Below are 23,785 nucleotides of genomic sequence, written 5' to 3'. Positions count from 1 at the left end.
GGAGATTTTTACCTGAAAGCCAGCGTTGAGTCTGGGCATGGAGGCAGCTCTGCCGTGACCCTCCAGCACAGGATACCCGCCCACATCAGAGTCATTCTCCATGTCAGTCATCTCAACAAATTCCTGCAACACACGCAGAGCCAGACAAAACAAACACTGTTTAACTGACCTGTAAATGTCTGCCACACGTAACTTAAACAGGAATCACTAGTAGAGGTCAAATCACCTGAGATCTGTATGTGTTTGGCACATCTTCCGACTGGCCCCGTTGGAGAGGCCTTCTGTTTGCTTCCTGTGTGACTTCCTGAGGTATGTCTCCAGATGGAGATTTTTTCATGGCACTGCTCTGGCTTTGTCTGTGACATGCATACAGTACAATAAAAATAAAAAATGTAATGTAAAGTGTAGTACTATAAAGACCAGAATGGTAGAACACTCACACTGCATCCCCGTTGGTCAGGTTCAAGGATGTGGGCGGGGCATCTGGCTGTGGTGTGGTATCTGATTGAGAAGAGGGCGGGGCTTTCAGCACTAGTGGCTCCTGATCGTGCAAGTGTGTGAGAGGAAGCATTGGTCTGAAGAGGACTCCAACTTTACTCTAAGGGACAAAACGCAACACTTTCAGAAGGACTACATTAAAAATTAATAACTTATATTATTTAATCTACATCTAATAATTAGAATTCTAGAGATTAATGTAGTTATTTGTAGTCCCTCTACCTGTGTGCCTGGTGCAGCCTGCTGCTGTTGGAGTCTTTTGGCTCGGTTCTGCTTATAGTAGTCGAAAATCATGAGAGCAGCATAGACCTTCCCAACAGTCAATTCATTATCTAAGAGAGTGAAATGCACATGAAATATCAAATGGACAGAAGTGCAGGGAGAAAACCGATGTCCACTAGGTGGCACTGAAAGCTCAGAAGTCACAAACATAACCAGGGCGAATAACTCCAATGAAAAATGTAATCAATCCTATTAATGAAAACTCAAACTCCAATGAGCATTTAATTAAGATTCCATATTCATTTTAATTGCTTTCTAAACCAAAATCAACATTACTTTAGCAAGAGTTTCTAAATGCAGGGCTTACGTTTATGAGGTGTCACCAGCAGGTCCACTGTTTTTGAAGACAAGTTAGTCCAAATTTTATTTATCTCCTTCCTTAATTCGGCATCACAAAGCCTCTGAGCCAGAACTCCTACAAAAAATACACAATTTTAACAGTATCAATCACACTTTATTTTATGATCCAATTCTAGCTATTATTAAATCATCAACTTTTACCTTGAAAATCTCCTAATTTGCTGCTTATTAATAGTTTCTAAGGCAGTTGTCAAGTTTAGGTATTGGTAGAATATGATTATGCATAATTTGTGATTTATAAGTACTAATAAACAGGCAATATGTCATTAATAGGCATGCTAATAAGCAACTAGTTAATAGTTAGAACTGGTTGCTATACTAAAGCATTACCACAATATCTAACAGTCTTTCATAATTCTTATCCTTAATATCCCCACATGAGAATTTTTTTTTTTTTTTCAAGCTGGATGTTATCTTATTCTTTAATCATATTTTGCACCAAGTAAAAGGTTAAATAAAAGTCAAAGTCAGCAGGGAAAGCATCATTCAATTAACTTGTAACACTTTTAAAGATGGTGGAGTGTTAAATTAAATGAGGCTGATGGAACAGAGCAGTGACTGGTGAAAAGCGCTGCTGGAGCAGATGGACAGTTCAAGGAGCTTTTGACAAATGCCAGTGACTGGTCCTGAGGGCTCCAAGCGGACACTCACCTGATGCCAGTTTAATCTCCAGGGCGGTCCGGATTAGTGCCATTAAAGTGGAGGTAAAGTGAACCGTACTATCTTCAGCTATGGGCATGTTCATCCTCACCAACCGCTGTGGAGTCACGGACACAGATAGTTTGTGATTAATATCACATGACTGCAGGATACGGAAATGATCATAACAAACGACAGGAGAAATTTGCATGCTGAGGGAGAGTAGTGACTTGGTCTATGTAATTTCCCTTTCATCAATAGTCATTTCCCGAACTCTCATCTCAGCACACAAATTGTCTCTTCAGGACATCTAAATGAGAGGATGAAGAGTGTGTGTTTATATTTCATGCAGAGGATAAGTGATGTTGGAAATGGAAGATGTTTTTCCACATTTCTCCAGTTAGCAGACAGTAAAGCTGTTTTTGTTACACTGAGAACAGTGTGAGCTTTAGCCATTATTGGAGGTTCACAGGTCTCTCAGTAAATGCAATTATATAAACAATCTTAAAATGATTATGCTTAATAACCTGACAATGTATAAGATCATATTAACACTTTGAGCTTTTTGTGTGTCTTTTAGCAGGTTTAAGCAAAAACTGCTGAGACTTCAATTGGGACTTTGAAAAATCTAATTTATAATATTTTTTATCCTTTGTTTTTGAGGTCTCAGTAATAAATATTTGACTGTTTGCATGGGGGCAGCTATGACTACTGTCCACATAGAGAATGCAAATGCACTAGTTCATGTGCACTGAACTGTAAGCAATGACCTTCAGAAAGGATGATGACCAAAGAGCGAGAAAAGATAACATGCTGACCAACCAAAACAAAAAGCCACAAATGCACCAACCACAAAAAGCCAGAGTAGAGGCTTCACACAATTAGCATTAAGAATTAACTATAGTGTTTAAAAGAAAAAACAGATGCAAAATAAACAGAGAATGGATCTGTTTCTGTTATGTAGCATGAAGGAGTGTAACATCATGCACAGGGACAACGCTCTGCCTTCATCAAAGTACGAAGGCCAGCATAGACATCTTTCCACAACAACTACCAATGAAAAGGGGAATGGACGCTCCACTGAGCACACATCTACAGCAAGCTTTCTTTCTTTCTTTCCTCCCTGTTGATTCAGTGCTCTGAACTCAGGGGAAGTGGGGGCTTGTTCTATTTAGAGCTTGCAGGAGAACGTTGCATCCTCAAGCCTTCACGCACACAGACTGTGTGGCCTCAGAGAGTGGCTCGGCAGACAGACACGGACGCGCATCTCTTGAACGTTACCCATTCAGACAGCTGGAACAGGGTGTGTAAACTTATTGACTCGGAGGCAGCTCTCAAAGTGGCAGAACGGCCTACGACCAAAACAGGCAGCCCTGTACCATCTACGCTTGAGATTCAGTTTTTGATATATTTAGATTTTTCACTTCCTTAGTTTCTTTTATACAGTAAAAGACAAAGACTGCAACAATTTTAGTACTGCTGCAGATGAAATTGAGAGCTGACTGTGTAGCCTATTTATTCTGCTGTGTACCTTTGTTCTGTTTTGAAATCTACTGAGCTGCCTATGTAGACAGAATTCTCAGGGCGGTCTCAAGACAAAAAGTTTCTATCAACACTAGTGAAAAATAAATAATCTAAAATTTATTTGAAATAAATGTGTTTCATGCTAAGCATACAACAATCACATGTACATATTTATGTGCTCAATAAAGTACAAATACCTTGCAATTGCACTTTTAGCAAACTAAACTGGTATACTTAAAGTCTGCTAAGTTGGAACAACTAATTTTTTGTTAATTAATTCTTTAATTGTATGGAAGTCCAACTATATGACGTATATCTGATTGTGCAAATGTGGAACTATTGCAAGTATACTTCAGGAACACTTCAAATATCTTGCATTTAAAGACCAGCTTTATTCAAAGATTATATAATCTGCATCAATAGTGACATTAAACACATTTTAGTCTTAATATTAAGAAATGTGCATTGTGCACAAGTAGTACTCCAAATAAAGTTTAGTTATAACTTTTAGTAAATATGCTAATGGATTTGAACTATATATATTAGTGTGAAATAAATGTATTTTTATTCTAGGGAACTCTATAGTTTTTATTATCATCCATCAGTGAGATCAAAAGTCACAAACGAAAAAAAAAGAGCACAATACAAAGCCACACACAAAAAAACACTTATACAATTAGAGCACTGACTGACAGCCACATCAGCCAATGAGAGGACAGAGGAGGAGCTAAGGAACAGTCAGGGGGTGGGATCTACCTTATAGGCGATTCTTGGAGGACATTTCTTTCCCAAACCTAGTGGAGGGGACATGTGGCGAAGCATCTCGTACATATCGAGGTAGGATATGCGTCCACTTCACAGGGATGAGTTCAAAGGTCACACAGACAACAAAAAGGAGAAGGAAGTAGTAGTGGGGAACATGAAGAAAATGTGAAGTGAATGAAAGAAAGGATAAAAAAGGAACAAAACATTGTTATCAAGGATTCTGAAGCAAGGTATCCGATACCATCCAGTCTCAGAAGGACGGATGGATCACGCCTGCTTTTAAAGCTACAGGCTACCAGTGGATCCAGGGATGAAGAACATGGCATGATGGGATTGGGCTGCAGTCTGGAGCTTCTGTCCTTGCATGCTAGGATGCACCATGGCTAACCAATCAGATACTCAGGAACAAAGCTAACATTTGGTCTAATTTTAAGCAGAGCAAATAAAAGCTGCTCTGGTGCATCAATATTTATGATAAGTGAACATATGGGATTAGTTTGGGATGAGGGATTCAGCATTTGGCTTTGTTTCCTGGTTACCATGGTTACCCATATTAAAATTAGTAAGGAAAGAGGGGGAGTATAATCCAATCAGACATTAGCACTTTCAGGCATTTATTTTTCACAGCACCGCCCCCTAAAGGGAAGGTGTGTTTTCAAACCTTGTATGCCACCCTATTAGGGCACTTCTTTCCTAAGCCAAGAGGGGGCGAGATTACACGCAACAAATTGTACATATCCATATAGTGTATCCTTCCACTGCAAAAAATAAGATATGGGTTAAAAAATAGAAAGAGTTCAATACATTTTTCCACATTCTGTCAATATCTAAAGACGTCATGCTTATTGAGATCTCAGCTGTGTGTTTTCAAGTTAAAAATGGATTACACTGACAGAGAGGATAGGCTTTAAATCCGTTCTGCTCAAGATAGACTAAAAGTGGATGGCATGCAGAGGATAAGATTTGCATTCCTCAGCATAGACAAAGCTTGAGGATTTGATGTTAACCATGGTCACAGAGTAAAATGGGATTCTTGTGACTTAAGGCTCTGAGTAAATCAGACACAGCGCCAGTGGCCTACCCTCTTAAGCTGGCGTCTTTCAACCACTTAGTCTCGAGCTGTCACATTTTTTTTCAAAGTGGCACTAACTGCCAGCGACACCGTGGAGGAGTGATACGCACCAGGCGGCAGGGTCGTACTCAGCCCAAACACGGATGAACTCGTCGAGGTGATGAGGCCCAAGAATAGAAGCGTCACGTGTCAGGTACTCAAAGTTATCCATGATGACAGCGACGAACAGATTCAGCATCTGATGGTTGTAGGATAAAGAAAGAATTATGTAAAACAGGAGAAGAGATCTCAATTAAATAGTAAAAAATATCTGTATAATAACAGATTTATTTTATTTTTATTTTTGCAAGTGGTGTCTTATTGGCTAGGAAGTTTGTTATAGTTACTCATGAAAGTTGCTACACTTTGCAATTTAATGTTTTGTGCTTCATTCATGCATATACATTAGGTGTCAACACTTTGGTTAAGTTTTAATTTATTTATTTAAAATGCTTATGCTCACCAAGGCTGCATTTATTTGATCAAAAATACAGCAAAACAATTATATGAAATATTATTACAAATTATAAAGCTGTTCTATTTAATCCATTTAAAAAAAGTAATTTATTCCCTGTGACGGCACTGCTGAATTTTTAGCATTATTCATTCAGAAGACTTTTTTGAATTTGTGTGATTTGTTCCACTAACCAGGAAGGAACAAAGGAAAATGAAAGAAACAAAGTAGAAGTAAGCGAAGTCACTGCCACACTCTTTTCCAGAATATCCAGAGTCACGGTCACATGGCCTTTCACTCAGACAAGACAGCATAATTTCATGCCAACCCTCCCCTGTAGCACTCCTGTAACATAAAAATAGAAAGAGTCAGAAACTTTAGATTCACTTGCACTAATTTGTAACAGTTGTGCGAGCTCATATTTTAAGACCACTGAACAGATCAAACATGACCTTACCTGAACAACAACATGAGGGCCTGAAAAAATGTTTGGAAGTTATTATGGATGTTGATAGCTGACTCCTCGGACAACATGATGTTGCCAAACACCTGACCATAGAGAGACAAGCACATCAGCATTCTAATTTTGGGTACATTACAAAAAATGCAAGTATTTTTGGTGAAGATGGGCTGAGAATTACATAGTGCAGTGTGTGCATTTTCCTATTGAGGCTGCTTGAAAATACCTGCAGGGACTGTGTCAATAATACAGACTGCCTGGAGGGTATGTGACAGTAAGCATCTGCAGTATTAACAAGGCCACATACACATTTTCCATAAAGTGTGACTTGCTTATGAATTTTTTAGCTTTATGTCAGACAGCAGACATGCACACAAACACACCGACTCACTCAAATCTACAGAGCTGCAATGCACTGACAGACAGTAAAACAAATCACAATAATCTGTCAGCCACATACATTACAAAAGCACATCCATGGATGGACAGTCTTATTAAGTAGCATCAATATAGTAATAAAAATAATAAATTTATACACTTTTCTGCCACAAATGATGCATATTAAACCCAGTGCTGAGAGTGCACTTTTTTATTCTGGAAATAACTGACTTGTCTGCCATTTCGTAAAAACGTTCTGTCTTATGTTCAATTATCTTGTCATAATCTTCTAAAGGTGAGTACACTTTGTAACTTTTGCACAATATATGCAAGGAATACCAGAGAGGGAGCATTTACACCAAAAATAATCTTAAATAAATACATGATTGATTGATTGATTTTATTGAATGAATGGTTTTATTGACCCCAAACTATTAAAACAGCATATCACATAATATATATAAAGCCATATCATGGCTTTAATATGCTTAAAGTTCAAATCATACTAAAAAAGTACTAGAAAGATTGCAAAAACTGTTTCAAAAGCATGTTTTATGCTGAATGATGAAGCAAACATTGAGTTGGCAGTAAGAGTTCCAAGCAAACAGTTGATTACATGGCTTACTGATGATGTTGCTTCACCAGTCTTACAGGATACAATTAGCCTTGATTTACAATGCAGTCCTAATCTACTAGATGGCAGACGCCATCATTTCCAACACAATCTAGGAGATTGCCTGTGCGTCCTTAAACGTGCAATCAAACTTATAGATGAGATCCAACCGAAAGACTGGAACAATGGCTCCTTTTTCATAAAGCCTATAAAGCTTTCCAATGAAAAACACCATCTGCCCATGCAAAACAGCCTGTGCTTTTTACAGATGACTGTGGTCATTCAATAAGCCCAAGATCAATAATCTATCACGTTTAAGCTGTAAACGTTAAGGGAGATGATTGTAGCATCTGTGGTGATGAGATCTCAGATGGAAAGGTTGCATGAAGGGTAACATTTATGAGAGTTTTTTTTGCTGGATCTCACCTGCATCCCAATGATGGCGTATATGAAGAAGAGCATTGCAATGAGGAGACACACATACGGCAGGGCCTGAGGACAAAATACAGTTATTTTACAGAACAAACAATTGTCTTGAATTGCTGAGAATGTTGTCTAAGCTGTCCAAGTAAAGTCAAAGGTCAATTTCTGACCTTAAAGGACTGAACAAAGGTCCAGAGCAGGATGCGAATGGTGTAGCCCTGTCGTAGTAGTTTAATGAGACGGGCGGCCCGGAAGAGTCTCAGGAAACTCAGATTAATCCTCTTATCCTGGATACAAAGAGAAGCAAAAATAGAGATCAGAGACGGATCGCTGGAACTGTATTTAAACCCGAGACAAGGACACATCCTTAAGCCATCAAGGCCTCTGTTGAATTTGTTAAGTTTATTGATAAGGTATTAAAACTAGTTAGTAACATGCAGGACAATGTTGTTCATAGTCAGGTAATGATGCATGGATATTCTTGCATGAACATGCTTTTAAATAGAAATAAACAAATTCGTTAGGGATGGGCAGTATGACCACAGTAAGATATTATATCACCGCAGGGTTATTATTGGTAACGAAAAAATAGTAATAATAAATTGAAATAAAACACATTTTAACATTAACATGTTAAAAAACCTAGGGCCAGGTTTACTAATAACTTGCACCAGCGCAAACCATCTTTTGGCGTTAAAACATTACTTGTCAGGATTTACTAAAAACGTGCAGAGAAGAATTAGTGCTGAAAAGGCATGGAAAGTTATTTTTGCACCTGATTTTGCACTACACTTGGTATTTTGCATTAGTCGATATGAAATGAGATGTTGCGTCTGTGTTCTTTCATTTGCGTGTTGCCAGCAAATCATCCACAGAAATTTCCACGCCCATCAGCGCTGTTTTGAAATTGCCCTGTTTAGTAAATCTGGTCCCTATTTTTTATTTAAATTTTAACATTTAAAATTTTCTTTCAAGCTGAAGAACTAAAATAACTTAAATAAGGCTTAATAAAATAAAACTATATAGACATAATTAATAAAACAACTTGAATGAACTAAAATTAAAATAGAAAATCCAAAATAGTTTAAAATATTAACATACAAACATTAACAACATGTAATAGTTGATCAACGATTAAATATTGCTATCAAAGTAACAGTATCATTCTACATAGTTCACAAATGAAAGATACTTTATATATATATATAAAAATATGTTCATCACTGTGAATAGATCTTTCATACCAAAAACAACAATAACAACGAAAAAAAAAAAAAAACACTTTGCATCTCAGCATGGTGCTAGATTGAACTGAGTCTGATCCCAGCAGCTATAAAGACGAGCATTCAAGATTAGAATAAAGAGGTTTGACAGGAGGAGAGGTCTGGACAGAGACAGGCAGTGCAGGAGCGATGAAGCCACTTACCGTCTGCGCAGTCCATTGGGAAAAGGAAGGGGACAGGTGCCAACAGAGATTTAGCATGGAAATAAGAGTCACAGTGAAATCGTTAGGAGAGGCCGGAGTCCGTCTCTGATGTGCAGAGACGCAGCTCTCAAAACTCGTTGGTAGAGATCCCCAGATTGTCATCTTCAGCAGATGATTTGCTCTTACAACATGTTGAATGATTAGGGCTGAACCAAATTCATCTGAAATCATCTAGTGCAAAGGTTGCATTGAGCTAAATGTGGTTTAAAAGTGCCCATATTTTAATCAAGATGTATTATATTTACCCTAATACTGTAATGCAGTGCTATTGTAGAGTATTATATGTATAGAAAAAGTTCATAGCAAAAGTTCATAGATTTTTTTTTTTTTTTAATCCATGAGTTTTGATTTTTTTTTTTTTTTTTTTTAGGTTTTCCATGGAACCCTGTCAAACTGTCCCCATGATTTTAACCACAGACAAACTGAAAGCAGACTACAACTGCAACACACATGCGACAACATATAAATAAATAAAATGTTGAAAGCTCACAAAGAGACAAAGTTAAACTTTAAGGGGTTGTCATCTGAAGCATCCACTGCAGTAAGTTATATTATTCATAACATTTATCATATATGTGCTGAGATTTAAAAAGAGTTTATTTAAATACCTTTGAATTTTGGTTCTCAAACGCTTTGATGTTTCTCTTTGATGACTCACCTCGATCTCAGTAACCAGGATGTCAGTGATGCTCCCCAGCACAGTAACAAAGTCAAAAATATTCCATGCCTCCTTCAGGTAGTTCTGCAGACATGAATTAAAATCAAATTACACCACAAACATCTTAAAACAGTATCAAAAGCATAATATCAAATCATTAACATTTAAAAAACCTAGGTTCAATCTATCTATCTATCTATCTATCAATCTATCTATCTATCTATCTATCTATCTATCTATCTATCTATCAATCAATCATAATGATTGTATGTGTGTGTGTATATATAAATGTATATTTATTAGTGCTGTCAATCGATTAAAAAAAATTAACTAATTAATCGCACAGTTTTTTAAAATTAATCGCGATTAATCGCAATTAAAAGACTGAAACTTTTTGGATATGTAAATGTAAAATGTAAATAATTAATGTAAACTCAAGACTAAGAAACTATTTAAATTCAAAATATGATTGTTTATTGGCATTTTTGTTTAACTTGTAACACAGATTTTCTCATGTAAACAACATACCTGCAATAAACCATCAATATCCTCCAAATTAACTGTTGGCTTGAAAGCCATATTTATTACAGAAATAAAAACACAGGCATGTAAGTACCATCTGAATTTCAAAACAATCAATGCCAATAAAAAACAAAAATGATTTCCATGTTGAATTCTAAGTGGACTGCAAAAAAATTCCAAAGTATAGTCATTGCCAGTGCTTTAAGTGGCCAGTATGCACCGGTACTCAGTACCGCCACTTCCAAATATAGCTCTTGAGCGTACCGCCACCTCTCCGTGCGCCCAGAACGTGCTTGTAGCGTACCGGTACGCTCATTTGGACATCTGTTTTAATAGAGGTTTTAATCTTTTACCTGCACTGCCGATTTTCAGAGCGCCCTTCACAATGCAAGCTTCCTAATTCATCCCACCCAGAGCAGAAACTACATTACCCATTCACCCTTAAATAATACAAGTGAATAGCGCATGTGTCGCTTTTCCCACTGTAAGTGTCAACAACTCAACGTGGCCGGAGAAGGTGTGTGAAACTCGTTGTGAGTTATACTAAAGCAAAATCTTGAGTATTTATTGTCTGATAAACATTAAAAACTGTCTGCGGAGGTTGAGTCGTCCTGCAGCCCCCGCTGGCTGTTCATTGGCTGCAGCATCTTTTTTCTAAGTTCTAAAAAAATACCGTAGACGGCAAGGCACAAATTTAGATATTCATTTATCTAATTAATCTATAGCCTATGCACAAAGACAATATGATATTTTTGTCCCCTTTTTGTTTTAAAGCTTGATGAAGAGAGAGAGAGCGCAAGTTGCTGCAGCTGCGAGGAGGACAGTGATGCACGCGTACAGGAGTGATTGACAGTTCGCGGCACTGTGTACAAAAAATACTCCGCTACACAATTATTTCGTTATTTTGGTTTAAGCTTATTAACGTTAGCGTTACAGAAAGGTCTGATTTACGCACTGTTACAGTCATTGTTTTTTTTTTTTTTTAAACAATGACATTTGAGTTCATGATTTTAATGTTGCTGTTTCTTGTGGTAGACTGAATGAAGAGTAATGTTTCTTGTGGCAGACTGAAGAGTAATCCGGCAGAGTTTTATACTGAAACTTTCCGTCTAAAAGTCCTTCCTTGGTCTTAACCATATTTCTTTGCACGTTGAACACACATAGGCCACAACTGGAAATAAAAAAAACTGCAACCGCGTTAATTGCGTAATTTTTTTTTAACGCGTTAAATATTTCAAATTAATCGAATGCGTTAACGCGCTAATTTTGACAGCACTAATATTTATATATTTATACACACACACACTCACACAAGAAACTCATACAGGTTTTTACAACTAGTAAATAATGACAAAATGTAAATTTTTTGGTGAACTATCCCTTTAATTTCAGTTATGATTAGCATTAGTAGCATTAAAAGGCAGGTGCTGTAGATTGTAATCCAGAGCTTTTCAGCAGAGCCGAATTGTTTTTGAATGAATGAATTATAATTACTCCACTTTAACTCCGCACTTATTCCTTAGAGAGCTCTTTTGCCAATTAGATTTTTATTTAGTTAAAGTATGGACCACTTTTCCTTGTGAAAACACAAGTCCTTTTTAAAATCTTTTACAATTCTAGAGAGGACAATTTGGCTCTTACAAATATAGAGAATCATTCAGACACAAACTCAGGCAGACTGAAATGCAGACATTGGTGAGTCGTGTAATAGATCTTTCATGGGAGGACAGTCTGTCAAGTGTCTTGGTTTCATGTCTCTCCTGAATGGAGCAAAGATAAGTTGACTGCTGCTAGGCATGGATCCTGGACAGAACAACATGAGCGAGACCCATTCATCAACCCTGAGCTCCAAACAGGTGGAGGTAAACGCAAGCATCACGCACCAGAAAAGCTCTTAAGAAATGAGCCTCATAAATGGAAATGAAGCTTGAGATGAGACCTTCTGCTGCAGGTCAGACCACGCGGCACTAAAGAGAGATTTATGATACAATACACGCACCCCTGCTCATATTGTACACACTTTTCTCACCCACCGGGCCGTCATTAGCCTTTTGCTGATTTCACAGTTCTTGCACTGCAGACAGCCTTGATGGCTGGTCAATCAACCAACAGGGCTCCACATTTCACTCAAATGAGTCATTCATACTCTTACTTTATTCAGCTCCTCTCAAATTTGAATCAAACTAGTTTTTAGTTTTGACTAGTGGTAGACCAATATATTGCCAAAGCCGATATTTGCCATTTTTTCAAATATCAGCACCAGCTGATAAGTTTTTCTGCTTGGCCGATGTGTTTGAGGTGGGACTTTTATTTTGACGGCACTGAGAGCGGCAGTGCCTGAGCAAACACAGTGCTCACACTCTCCCTCTTGTTCGTCGTCGTCATCAACAGTTCTTTCTAATACATTTAGAAGTCTGTATAATAATCAAATCAGTTACACAAAAGAATTAAACAAAGGAATTAATGTATACAGAAAGTATTTTAACGACTGCTTTTATATTAGGCCTATTAGTAATAGAAAGGCAAACATTATAATACTTTCTCGTTTGCCGTCAGGATTAAGCAAATACGCATTTATATAATTTAAACAAATCTTTTAATTACTAATGAACATTTAATTTCAAAACCTTGTAAACTTAGTCAAATCCAGCTGTGAGATCTTGTGAAGTTTGCATGTGTATCCTGCATGATCACGTATTTTCTGTGTGACGGTCAGTTCGTGTGAATTGAATGCTTTAAATTTTAAACTTGCGATTTCAAATTATGCTGGTTTTTATGCATTTGCCCACTGTCATATTCATGTCATTTTCTCTGTGTGCTGTAAGTAAAATCAGGGTTACCCTGGCTTTATTTAAAAAAAAATGTATGTGCTGTATGCATTGCAGATACATATTTTTATTTAGGTTGTTTTTTGTTTTGTTTTCAGATATTGCATGTTTTTGCATGGCAGATGTTTTGCATTATAATAAACCAAAGCCCAATGCACTGTGTTTTGTTGACTGTAACTGTGAGTAAATAAATTTCAGCAAAAACTTTCTACCAGTTTAAATATGAATTGTGTTGATAACAGAATACTGGAAGACAAAAAATTTTTACTTTGTAAAGCTTGAAAAGACTAAAGTGCAATTGAACTTTCAGTCTTGCTGTATGTATTTGTGCCGAATGACTAGTTTACAGTTCCTGTGGCTCAGTGGTAGAGCACTATTTTAGCAGTGCAAAAGGTCGTGGGTTCAATTCCCAGGGAATACACGTACTGATAAAAAAAAAAGTGTAGCCTGAATGCACTGTAAGTCACTTTGGATAAAAGCATCTGCTAAATGCATAAATGTAAATGTAGTTTAGTATGAAACACTGATTATAATGATAAAATATACGTAATATCAGAGTCTCTCCATTCTCACCAGAGGGCCGAAGGCAATAACCTTGAGAATGCACTCCAGAGTGAAGAGAGCCGTGAAGATGATGTTCAGCCACTTCAACATGTCCTCATACGGATTAGGAGCATCATGGAACTACAGAAGCAGAAAAACACAGAGAGATAGTGACTCACTCTGCACTCACTCAAATATTCAAAAGATCTGGAAAACAGGCTTTCAGGAGTCCAAAATTAGAAATGACGTATTTATAAATGAATATTTACGCACATCATTTCATAGGCAATAATCAGCATTCTTGAACCTTTGTCTGTGTGATGGAACAACTCAATGTTTGTCTACAACTTTGGTAGACTTTAAAAAATAAAGATTCCAAAAGGTGGTTCACAGCAGTGACACAGAAGATACATTTTTTACCTTCATCATGAGGACCACTGTGTTGATGGCAATCATGGTCAGGATGGAGTACTCAAACGGAGTGGACACCACAAACTTCCATATCTTGTACTGGTAAGACTGCTTGTCCTGCGGCATGTAGCGTGTCAGAGGTTTGGCGTTGATGGCAAAGTCGATACAAGCTCGCTGTAGATTAAATCATAGCACAATTATCTCAACATGAACTCCACAACAAAGTGTTGAAGTGAATGTCTTCAAGCACACCAACTACTCATCGCCCTGATCTTTACATGTTAGATTACCAGAATGGCATTGGTATTCCCAGAGCTCTCTAAATCAAACGAATGAAAGGATGTAAACGGATGAGTGCTAGAAGACAAACATCAAACCAGCTGCACAAATCAATACAGCTAGGGCTGACACGATTATTCAACAATGTCGACAATAAAAAATTGTCGCCAAATATGTTTGTTGTTGAGTAGTTGTTTGATCTCATATGGCCTGATGTAAGAGCCTGCAATATTGCAGCTCAAGAGTTTGCTAACGCTTCTTCAGCAAAGAGTCGATTTACTTCACCAATATCACAACCAACAGCTGAGAAGCATCATATACAACATATTATCGTCACTTCAGGTGCTGTTTACTAACAAGATGACAGTGCAATCTACTGGCCTGGCATATGTAATACAGCGTATTTGGCCTATTGAAAACATTGTCATGTATAAGTGAAACTTTTTAAAAACGCAAGGGACTACATCATTGTTGTGTAAACATAGCCTCAGTTCAGAGCAAACGCAGCTGAACCTGAGGCTGCTGAGCAGAGTTTGGATGAATATGTAAATATATACTGCACGCTTTCCTCTCAATAACAAAATAAGCACATCAAATCCTGACAGCGGTGAGAAAGCAGAAGTTTAAAATGCATCAGATTACAGCAATGTGGATGTTCGCTGTTCGGATGTTCGGATGTTTTAGTTAGAATTACAACTGAATATTCTGTTATAAAGCAGCTCTCGTGTGGAGCTAGCTAATGAAAAAATATTTTTATTAGTAGAGGGAAAAACATTTAATTAAAGCTATAAGTTAGTTTGGTTTGCAGAGATCAAAGCTTGATCTAGCTCATGACTGTTTTGATCATCATAACCCTATAAGGTATTTTAAGAGAGATTATGTTGTGAATAAAATAGTTTATCCAAAGTTAACATGTCTCATCACTTACCTTTATTTTGTTTAAGTATTGCACTTATCCATATGAATTACAAAAAGAGATTTTAGGCAGAAATGTCATTCAGCTACTTTTTCATATAGCTAATTAAAGGGTGAATAAGAGATGTTCTCTGCCATCTCATTTTGTGTGCCAAATATATTTATTTGTATAAATTAATTGTATAACTGTAATTACAAAATAAACTGATGTGATTAATTTATTTGTTAGAATATGTATAACTCACTATTTTAACTAATTGCAAAAGCTGAATAATCTACGGATTAATCAGCAAAATAATTGATGATTAGTCGATTAATCATTTTAATAACCGCTAGATTAATCGATTATCAAAATAATTGTTTGTTGCAGCCCTAGTTACAGCAGTTTAATAACTAAACACAGGCTAATTTCTCCTCTTAGAGAAGATACAGATAGATAGATAGATAAAGAACAGAGACAAATATAGAGACATCAGAAAAAATAGAGTATTGTGCTGTTCAAAAACCAAGAGCTGCATTATGATGTCTGGCAGTTAAACTTTTTCTATATTAATGTTCTCATTTTTTTTTACAAATGCATACAGTAAATTTAACAACTAGCATTATCTGCTAAAAAAACTGCATCTTAAACCAGCATAAGGGGGTTTAAGATGGTTGAGAGACTGGTCTGTTGGCTGGTTTTAGAGAGGTTTTGAACACTTTTCAGTTCATCAGGCAAGGAGACCAGCTGGCCACCCAACTAATCACCCTCTAGTTTCTATGCCCATGTAAATCTAATATTTATGATGTTTTGGACAACAACGTTTTGGACAACAATACAGCTTAATAGGTTTTAGAACAAAGAGTTCTGACTGACTGGTATGGTAGTTCCTCCTGGGGTTTAAGTTTGTGCTTTGTGTGTGTGTGTCTGTTTTGTCAAAGGAGATTAGAGTCAAGGTAGTGGAGATGCAGACGGACAGGTGCGCTGGCCGCACACAGGTGAAAGGAATTCTCTTAAGAGTGCTTCTCTTCCAGGCATCTCACAACTGTCCGTGCATGTATGAAACTAGACTCTGACCTTGAATTTGCACACACTGAAACTCCAGTTAAAGCAACAGTGAATGGTGCCTACAGTTTGCCGTCACCCCGTTTACTCGTCTGCTCATGGCTGATTTTAACCTACTATGCAAGACTTCAACTGTCCCATCCTACCTCATTCTTTTCCAAGCTGCACTCTGCCATGGCTTTATCTCCCTGCTCCTGGAACGTGATGATGATCAAAGCCACAAAGATGTTGACAAAGAAGAAGGGGAAGACGATGAAGTAGACTACATAAAAGATGGAGGTTTCCATGCGGTAACCTGGACTGGGACCCTGGTCTTCATACGTGGCATCAACAGAGTGTTTCAGCACTCTAGAGGACCAACAAGAGATCGTCAGTAAGATCATCAAACATTGTCAAGATGATCATGATATGTTTTTCTCATTTTAACCCTTTGATTCATTGTGTCCACCACAGTGAACAGATCTTTAAAAGCATATAAGGTATAATGTTACTTCCAAAACTACTAAGAGATTCCTCGGAAACATAAACTAAAAATGGTTAATGACATTTTATTTTAAATGGGTCATATTATGCTTTTTTAAAGATCATTATTTTGTGTATTTGGTGAAACAGAATATGCTGACATGCTTTAATGTTCAAAAAAGACATTTTTCTTTACATATACTGTACATTATTGATTGGCCAGCTGACTCAGTGCAATGTGATTGGCCGAACACTGCAAGCACTCATCTGAAAATGTAACGCCTCTTTCCATAATCTTTCAAAATAGATGTAAAGACAGTTACTAATGTCCTTAGTTTTACCATCAGTTCAAGCCTGGTGGAGCAGAGTGGGTGCTACAGACACAGTGATGAAGCTCGTATGTGTATAAAAAGGCAGAAGCTGTGAACTATTTAAAAACTTTTAAATATAAATTTAAAACTTTTTCACAAAGCAGAACAGAGCATCATCTTTCCACAGAGAGGAAAAGTGTTTATATGCAATATATGCAAATGTTAAGATTACGTCCTTGTCCACGAAAAACTCAAGAGAAATGTGTAGATATCACAGAGTACCAGGGCAGCTCTTGAATGTTAAAGAGGGATTTAAGTTCAATGCAAAAAACTTTCTGGATTTTCTGTATTACACTGCAAAGTCTCTCTTAAAGGGTTAGTTCACTGAAAAATGAAAATTATGTCATTAATAACTCAGCTCTCAGTTCCTCCATTGAAGCTGCGTGAATGAGCTCTCGGACTAAATCTAAAATATCTTAAACTGTGTCCCGAAGATGAACGGATGTCTTAAGGGTTTGGAACGACATGAGGGTGAGTTATTCATGACATAATTTTCATTTTTCGTTGAACCAACCCTTTAACCACGTATGTGTTTTTCTATGAAAACATGGAGTTAAAATTAAGAAAGCGGAGAGTAGAGAGGAAGGAACACAGATTAAACAAGAGAGAGTTGATCGAGAAGAGAAACCTAATCAGAAATAGAGAAAGCTTTAAGAAATCCAACATTGAGTGTCCCTGTAAGATCACTGTGTGTGTGTGTGTGTGTGTGTGTGTGTGTGTGTGAGGACTCACGTTGGCCAGCCTTCTCCTGTAGAGACAGTGAACAGGGTCAAAAAGGCCCACAGGACGTTGTCATAATGGAAATCATACTTCTTCCACTCGCGCGGCAGTGTCATGGCCAGTCCATCACTGCCATACTCCAGGAACTGCCCCCTGAGTACAGACAAATCAAAATCTAACTTTGTCTTTATTTACTATTACTGCTTGGATCCCTTCATTCTTCCTTCCCACTTCCTCTCCTTTACTTTTTTTTTTACCTTACTGTCTCTATACTTCCCTCTGTCCCTTTTCTCCTCCTTTTCCTTCTTTCTTTGCTCTCCTTCCATTCATTCCTTCACTCTCCCTTCCCTTTTTTTCTTCAGTCTTTTTGTTCTCTCCGCCTTCCTACCACACTTCCATTCATTCGCTTGCCATTCCCTTTCCTTTTCTATCCATTAGTTTTTTCTTCCCTCCCTCCCTCCCTCCCTCCATCTCTCCCTCCCTCCTTCCATCTCTCCCTCCATCTATCCATCTATCCATCTATCCATCCATCCATCATGCAGAATATATCCCGACAGTCCAGCCAGAGCACAGCTGTACCTGCAGTCCTTCTCCAGGGCTTTGGATTCATCCGTGCAGTGAAAAAACTTCCCCTTGAAAAGCTGCACAGCAATAACCGCGAAGATGAACATGAAGAGTATGTAAACGATGAGGATGTTGAGCACATTCTTCAGGGAGTTCACCACGCAGTCAAACACAGCCTGGGGACACACAAACAGCACAAATCAGATATCCTGCAAACATCTTCTGGAGGGGATAGCCTCGCTGCCACACGCAGACAGTAATGCACACCTTCGTTAAATCCATCAGTGAAGAATGTGTCATTGTGTGTTAATGTCTCAAGACACTCATGAAAGCACACAACTTCACTAATTGTTGGCTGTGCCAAAGTCTTAATTGATTACTGCTCCTCTCACTCTACATGACTGCACTTACACTGAAGATAAAACGGGAGTTGGGGAATGTGTAAATCTTCTCATTTTTCTGTCATTTCTACTCATTTAATGTCCTTAGGGTATCATTATTAGCAATGAGTAGTATATATTTTTTCGGCATTATTGCTAATAAGATCTCCGTAGACAGAATAAATGTCTCAGTGGCCCTGTGAGGATTTATCTGTGCATTAGCATTGTAACTAAACTAAACTGCAATTTAATGCCACTGGTGACGAATCTTCAGCCAAATGAATAAACGATGGTGTGAAATGTAAGTTTAAATGCATCATTTATACATGTAATGAGATAACAGCGTGTGTCTCTAAAACGATGTGTTTGTGTGCCTAAGTGTGTGATTTGATTAGAGAGAAAGATGCAGCAAGGCTGTTAATGTGAAGGTCTAAACAAGGGGCATCATCCCTGCCTGCGAAACGTCCACACAAACAAGCACAGTAACACACATAATGTACCTAGTGAAAAGCTGACACAAAAACAGAAAACACTTGTTACTCTGACTTAGATTAACCAATTTAAAATGTAATTTATCTTGCACATATTTGAATTAAACAGCACTATCTATGCAACTGTCTATCATAGGCTATATTTAGAATAGCATACTAGGCATAATTTTCATTATTCATGGATTACCTAGATGACTAAATTTGCCAGAAAAAGCAATACACATCCAGGCCGAAATGCAGAGAATATCACATCCCACAATTTTTTTTTGACCTGACTTTCTATTTCCCTTGTGATGACTCTCCTTACTTACTAATTATTTGAGCAGACTGCCAAGATTTCAACTAAATGAAGGAAGAACTGATTTGCAATGAGTTCTAATGAATGATAATCTTTCAATGTGGTGTATCCAATCATATGTGACCCATGCTGGAAAAAATTAGTCTGATTTAGGACATTTTCAAAAATTAGTTATTTTTATTTTCACATTATGCATTAAAATACCTTCAAAATTATATATGAATTGTTGGAAATTAGACTAAACTAAAGCTGTTTTGTCTAAGGCAGCACATTTTAAGAAAAATAGAGTTCAAGTTTTCAAGATTCCAAAGCAAAATCAACAAGCAACATTGCATATTTTCCTCCATTTCTTTTCTTAATATTAATTACTATGTTATTATTACTATATCATTATTAATTCCTGTGGCTCAAGTGTCGTGGGTTCGATTCCCAGGGAACACATGTTAGGTAAAGAAAATAGTAGCCTGAATGCACTGTAAGACGCTTTGGATAAAAAGCATCTGCTAAATGCATAAATTTAACCACAATATAGCAATTTTTGATTTGATCTTTGTTATTAAAGGTAAATAACTAAGTATACTTAAAATAACTAAAAAATAATAAGAAGAAAAAAGATGCACATAGATAAAAAGTAGTAGTGAAATCAAGAGAAGCAAGTGATTTGCATTTTTGTCTTCTAATATTTGATTAAAATTGAGACAGATCAGATTAAGACCTACTGTAATGCATGGATGGAATTTAATGTTACACATCAGATTTGCCCCCAACCATTAACTAAACGTTCATATATGTCATAACAGATTATGTTTAAGTAAATCTCGCCTAGACATATTTTGCAATAATGTGTTTTATAGAGAGATTGAGAACTCCTGGAGAGGCGCGTCTTATGCACACGCTATGCAAATGTTATTCAGCAATATTGTTTCATTTTCATAAGCATGGGTTTGAAAATCATATTTCACTGGTTTGGACTTATGTCACTGAGAATTAGATACGAATATTCACAAAACTGGAATGATGCGCCTTGCAACGATAGACCTTCAACTTGTGTTGAGAAGCAGCAGGAGTCATCCAGAAATGAGCAGAGAAAAAGGTTCTCCTCTCAGAAAAAAAATATACAAATAAAGATCATTTTAGATGTTGAATTACTATTTGAAACATTGGGATCACTAGAAGATGAAATATTTGTTTGTGAAAACCTTACATTTGAACAAAACTGACATTTTTCACAAATTTTGCCTGTAGCTTATAGTTAAATCTTGTGCATTCCGACTTATTTTGCCAACATGGGTAACATAAAACTTTACAACCTAAACCACCTAGTTCCACTCGAATGCTCTCAGAGGAGTAAGACAAGAACTAAGCCGGCTAAGATCCAGGCAGTAGGAAATTACCTTGAGTTTAGGTAATCGTTTAATGGTCTTCAAGGGCCTCAGGACTCGAAGGACCCTTAGGGACTTGATAGTGTTGATGTCCTTGCCTTTAGTTCCTCTGTAAGAAAAAGGCAATGACTTAGAGACCTGCGATCACACATTTGAACAGAAACTTGATACGTTTTGATGTCATCTGCCAGCACATGCAAAAAGCCTGAATTCAATTCAATTCCACTGTAATGAGTTAATCACTTCCTCCAGCCCATCATGTAATTCAGAATTACATTAGCTAGAGGTTATTTGGTTAGTAGAAAGCATGCCTTCAAAAGGGGGGTTATTCTACAGAAACTAACCTACCTCTGAGACTGACGATAAATTTCATTTAAAATTAATATTTCTGTAAAATAACAATCATTCACCAGAAAAAGATCCAAAGAAACAATCCATTCAGCAAGGATGGTCTCTTTGTAAAAACCACAGTTTGCCAAGTAATAGTCTGATTCTGGGAAGCTTAAAAAGGCAATTTTTTACAATTATTGCTCTTGGAAAACTTGTCACCATATTGCTAGGGTGTTGGTGGTGGTTGCCAGGATGTTATAATCTGGTTTACTAGAAGTTTAAGCCATTTTTCACATTTTATAACCAACAATGAAGTTTAACACTTTTTTTGTAGTTGAAAAATTAATTTATTTAGAAAATAAATCCTATTAAAGTTTGAATAGTCAATGTCGCTTTGTTGTTTGAGTCCCATACAGTTGAACTTTTTCAGGATTGACTTGAAGTTAAAAAAAGTCAAAATCTAAGACATACTGAATGATTTGTTTTCTGAATGTTACAGCTTCTGTAAGGCAGGTTCATGATGAATGGCATTTGAAATTACATTGTTCAACAGAATGGTATTCATCTGAAAAGATGAGAAAAGGCTATTATAAAGCTCTTTTTCTCTATACTTTAGCAGACATGTCAATGAACAAGAACAACCTCCATTTCAACCTTGTTTAGTCCAATAAAATGTTCGTTTCTGACCAGTGAGATATTTACTTGACAGTTGAAATAGGCTGTCAAGATGAACTAAAATAAGCTTTTTATGTGCGTCTTAAAACATTAATTATTTAAAATATAAAACTTCAAATGCTTGGCATGGCAAATAAGCATACTGAGTGAGCCAGGTTTACGGAGTCACAGCTTAGCTCTGTGATTTGTCTGCTTACTTTTTCTATCCCATGAGGAGTTGGGACTCTATCACACTGGCATGCAATGTCCATGCAATGTCTGTCAGTCTCACAACACACCCCTGGGGTGCATGTGGATCTCTGTCCAATGAGACACTCAACTATACTCCCATATATTTCAGAGGACCAGCTGTCTCCAGGCACCCATCACACAGGTCTAGTGCAGAAGTGGTTCATGCCTAAAGTTTGTGACAGGATAAAGCCACCTGATGCACCCTAATACAAGGGTCAAGCACATATCGGGGTCAAATGTAAGCCCAAAATAAAAAGAAAGCACAAGATTCACAATAGAACTTTCATGTTCTGTGAAGCTGCTTTGCAACAATGCACATTGGGAAAAGCCATTCTCAACCAAACATGAATTGAATTGAAAAATAAATTATATAAAAATTAAGATTATAATTGGCATTGTATTTGTGATAATCAAGCAAATTCTTACCACATATTTTATTATTAACGGGAATGTTTTGTGGTAATTTTTTTTTTTTGATTGATTAATTAATAGATTTTTTTTGTGGGGAAATTATGAACGTTTTTAAATCATCAAATTCAGTTAAACAAATACTTTTCGGAACAACAAATGTTTAATGAATTATATAGTTTATATTTCATAATTTATTTAGCTTTTTATATTGAACATAATAGGAATTCATCAATTGACTATTAGCATAAAGGGTGGCTATCCTCTGGAAGCAGTAGGAGTAGTAGTTTCTATAAGCCTTTGCAAAGGTCAAAGGTCAAGTCATTGGGTAAAAGTAGGTCCATCCTCTTCTACAAGGGCTGAATGAGTGGAAGAGTTGAAGGGTTGTGAGTTTGGAGTGGTCCGTGGGGAGGTTGGAGGGGTGGGGGGTATAATGTATGTTTTTATAGATATATAGACTGTCCCCACCTGGTCACGCTTTGCTGTGATCTGACGAAGGAAACCGATGAAAAACCATGCACACGTACACAAACATAGAAACACACACATAATAAGCCACGTCACAGACGAAGCATAAGCAGTAAATGCAGATTAAATGAGATCAGAACGGAAGAGAGCTGTCACTGAGTGGAAACACTGTTGAAGGATGAACAGCAAAGAAAGATTAAAAAGCATCAAAGCAAATCCAGCGCACAATAATCCATTAATATAATCAAAGACATGATGCAGTGAGAATTATTAGTTATTCTTTGTTTGTAACACCTCTGTAAGATAAATCACTTTCAGCAGTAAATACAGAGACATCGTAATGTGGAACTGTGATAATAATCACAAAAGTGAAAAGGTTACAGACTGGAAAAATGTCACACACACAAACACACTATAAGAAAGAACATGCATGAAGGTTCATGCAAGTCCTGGTGATAGATGCTGATTGTGTACAGCAAGTAAAATAGACTTCATTCTTAAAAATGTAAAAATAAAAAAGGTGTTTAAGTCATAACTATATTTTTCTTAGTAGACAGTTTATTGTTTTTTATCTTACAGCAGTGAGTGTCATTCAATCTTTCTTATAATTACATTTAAAATATGCATTATGTTGGGCTTCTTTATGAATATAGATTAAATAATGAACAATTGGCAAGTAGCTTATTTACTTGCTGAAGTTTACTGAGTTTAAAAATTCATGCCCAATCGTAGTCTACAGAAGGGCAGTTGCACAAATCTTGCAAATGTGTTGCACTGGTCGAGTGATTCCTATTGCACACAAACACAATCA

The 23,785-nt window shown here is 36.9% G+C and overlaps 1 protein-coding gene across 3 annotated transcripts in view; it reads right to left on the bottom strand.

The window, feature by feature from the left end:
* LOC113038792 (voltage-dependent N-type calcium channel subunit alpha-1B-like) overlaps positions 1-23,785 on the bottom strand; it is an 82,355-nt gene that overhangs the window by 24,835 nt on the left and 33,735 nt on the right. For 2 of the 3 annotated variants that reach the window (XM_026196448.1, XM_026196449.1), the window contains exons 24-44: positions 22,975-22,995; positions 20,875-20,971; positions 18,327-18,487; positions 17,760-17,900; positions 16,341-16,542; positions 13,965-14,129; positions 13,575-13,685; positions 9,652-9,735; positions 8,934-8,936; positions 7,678-7,794; positions 7,511-7,576; positions 6,091-6,182; positions 5,828-5,978; positions 5,251-5,378; positions 4,060-4,156; positions 1,792-1,897; positions 1,088-1,195; positions 721-830; positions 441-598; positions 227-356; positions 13-123 (exon numbers count right to left, since the gene is read on the bottom strand). In XM_026196448.1, coding sequence (XP_026052233.1) covers positions 13-123; positions 227-356; positions 441-598; positions 721-830; positions 1,088-1,195; positions 1,792-1,897; positions 4,060-4,156; positions 5,251-5,378; positions 5,828-5,978; positions 6,091-6,182; positions 7,511-7,576; positions 7,678-7,794; positions 8,934-8,936; positions 9,652-9,735; positions 13,575-13,685; positions 13,965-14,129; positions 16,341-16,542; positions 17,760-17,900; positions 18,327-18,487; positions 20,875-20,971; positions 22,975-22,995 — 2,359 coding nt within the window. The remainder of the gene's footprint in view (positions 1-12; positions 124-226; positions 357-440; positions 599-720; positions 831-1,087; positions 1,196-1,791; positions 1,898-4,059; positions 4,157-5,250; positions 5,379-5,827; positions 5,979-6,090; positions 6,183-7,510; positions 7,577-7,677; positions 7,795-8,933; positions 8,937-9,651; positions 9,736-13,574; positions 13,686-13,964; positions 14,130-16,340; positions 16,543-17,759; positions 17,901-18,326; positions 18,488-20,874; positions 20,972-22,974; positions 22,996-23,785) is intronic. The other variant, XM_026196450.1, reaches the window with a different exon arrangement.

The sequence above is a fragment of the Carassius auratus genome, chromosome 21 (assembly GCF_003368295.1).
Source record: "Carassius auratus strain Wakin chromosome 21, ASM336829v1, whole genome shotgun sequence".
NCBI lineage: Eukaryota > Metazoa > Chordata > Actinopteri > Cypriniformes > Cyprinidae > Carassius > Carassius auratus.
The sequence above is the reverse complement of the archived record's forward strand: the minus strand, read 5'-3'. Positions and strand labels throughout refer to the sequence as shown.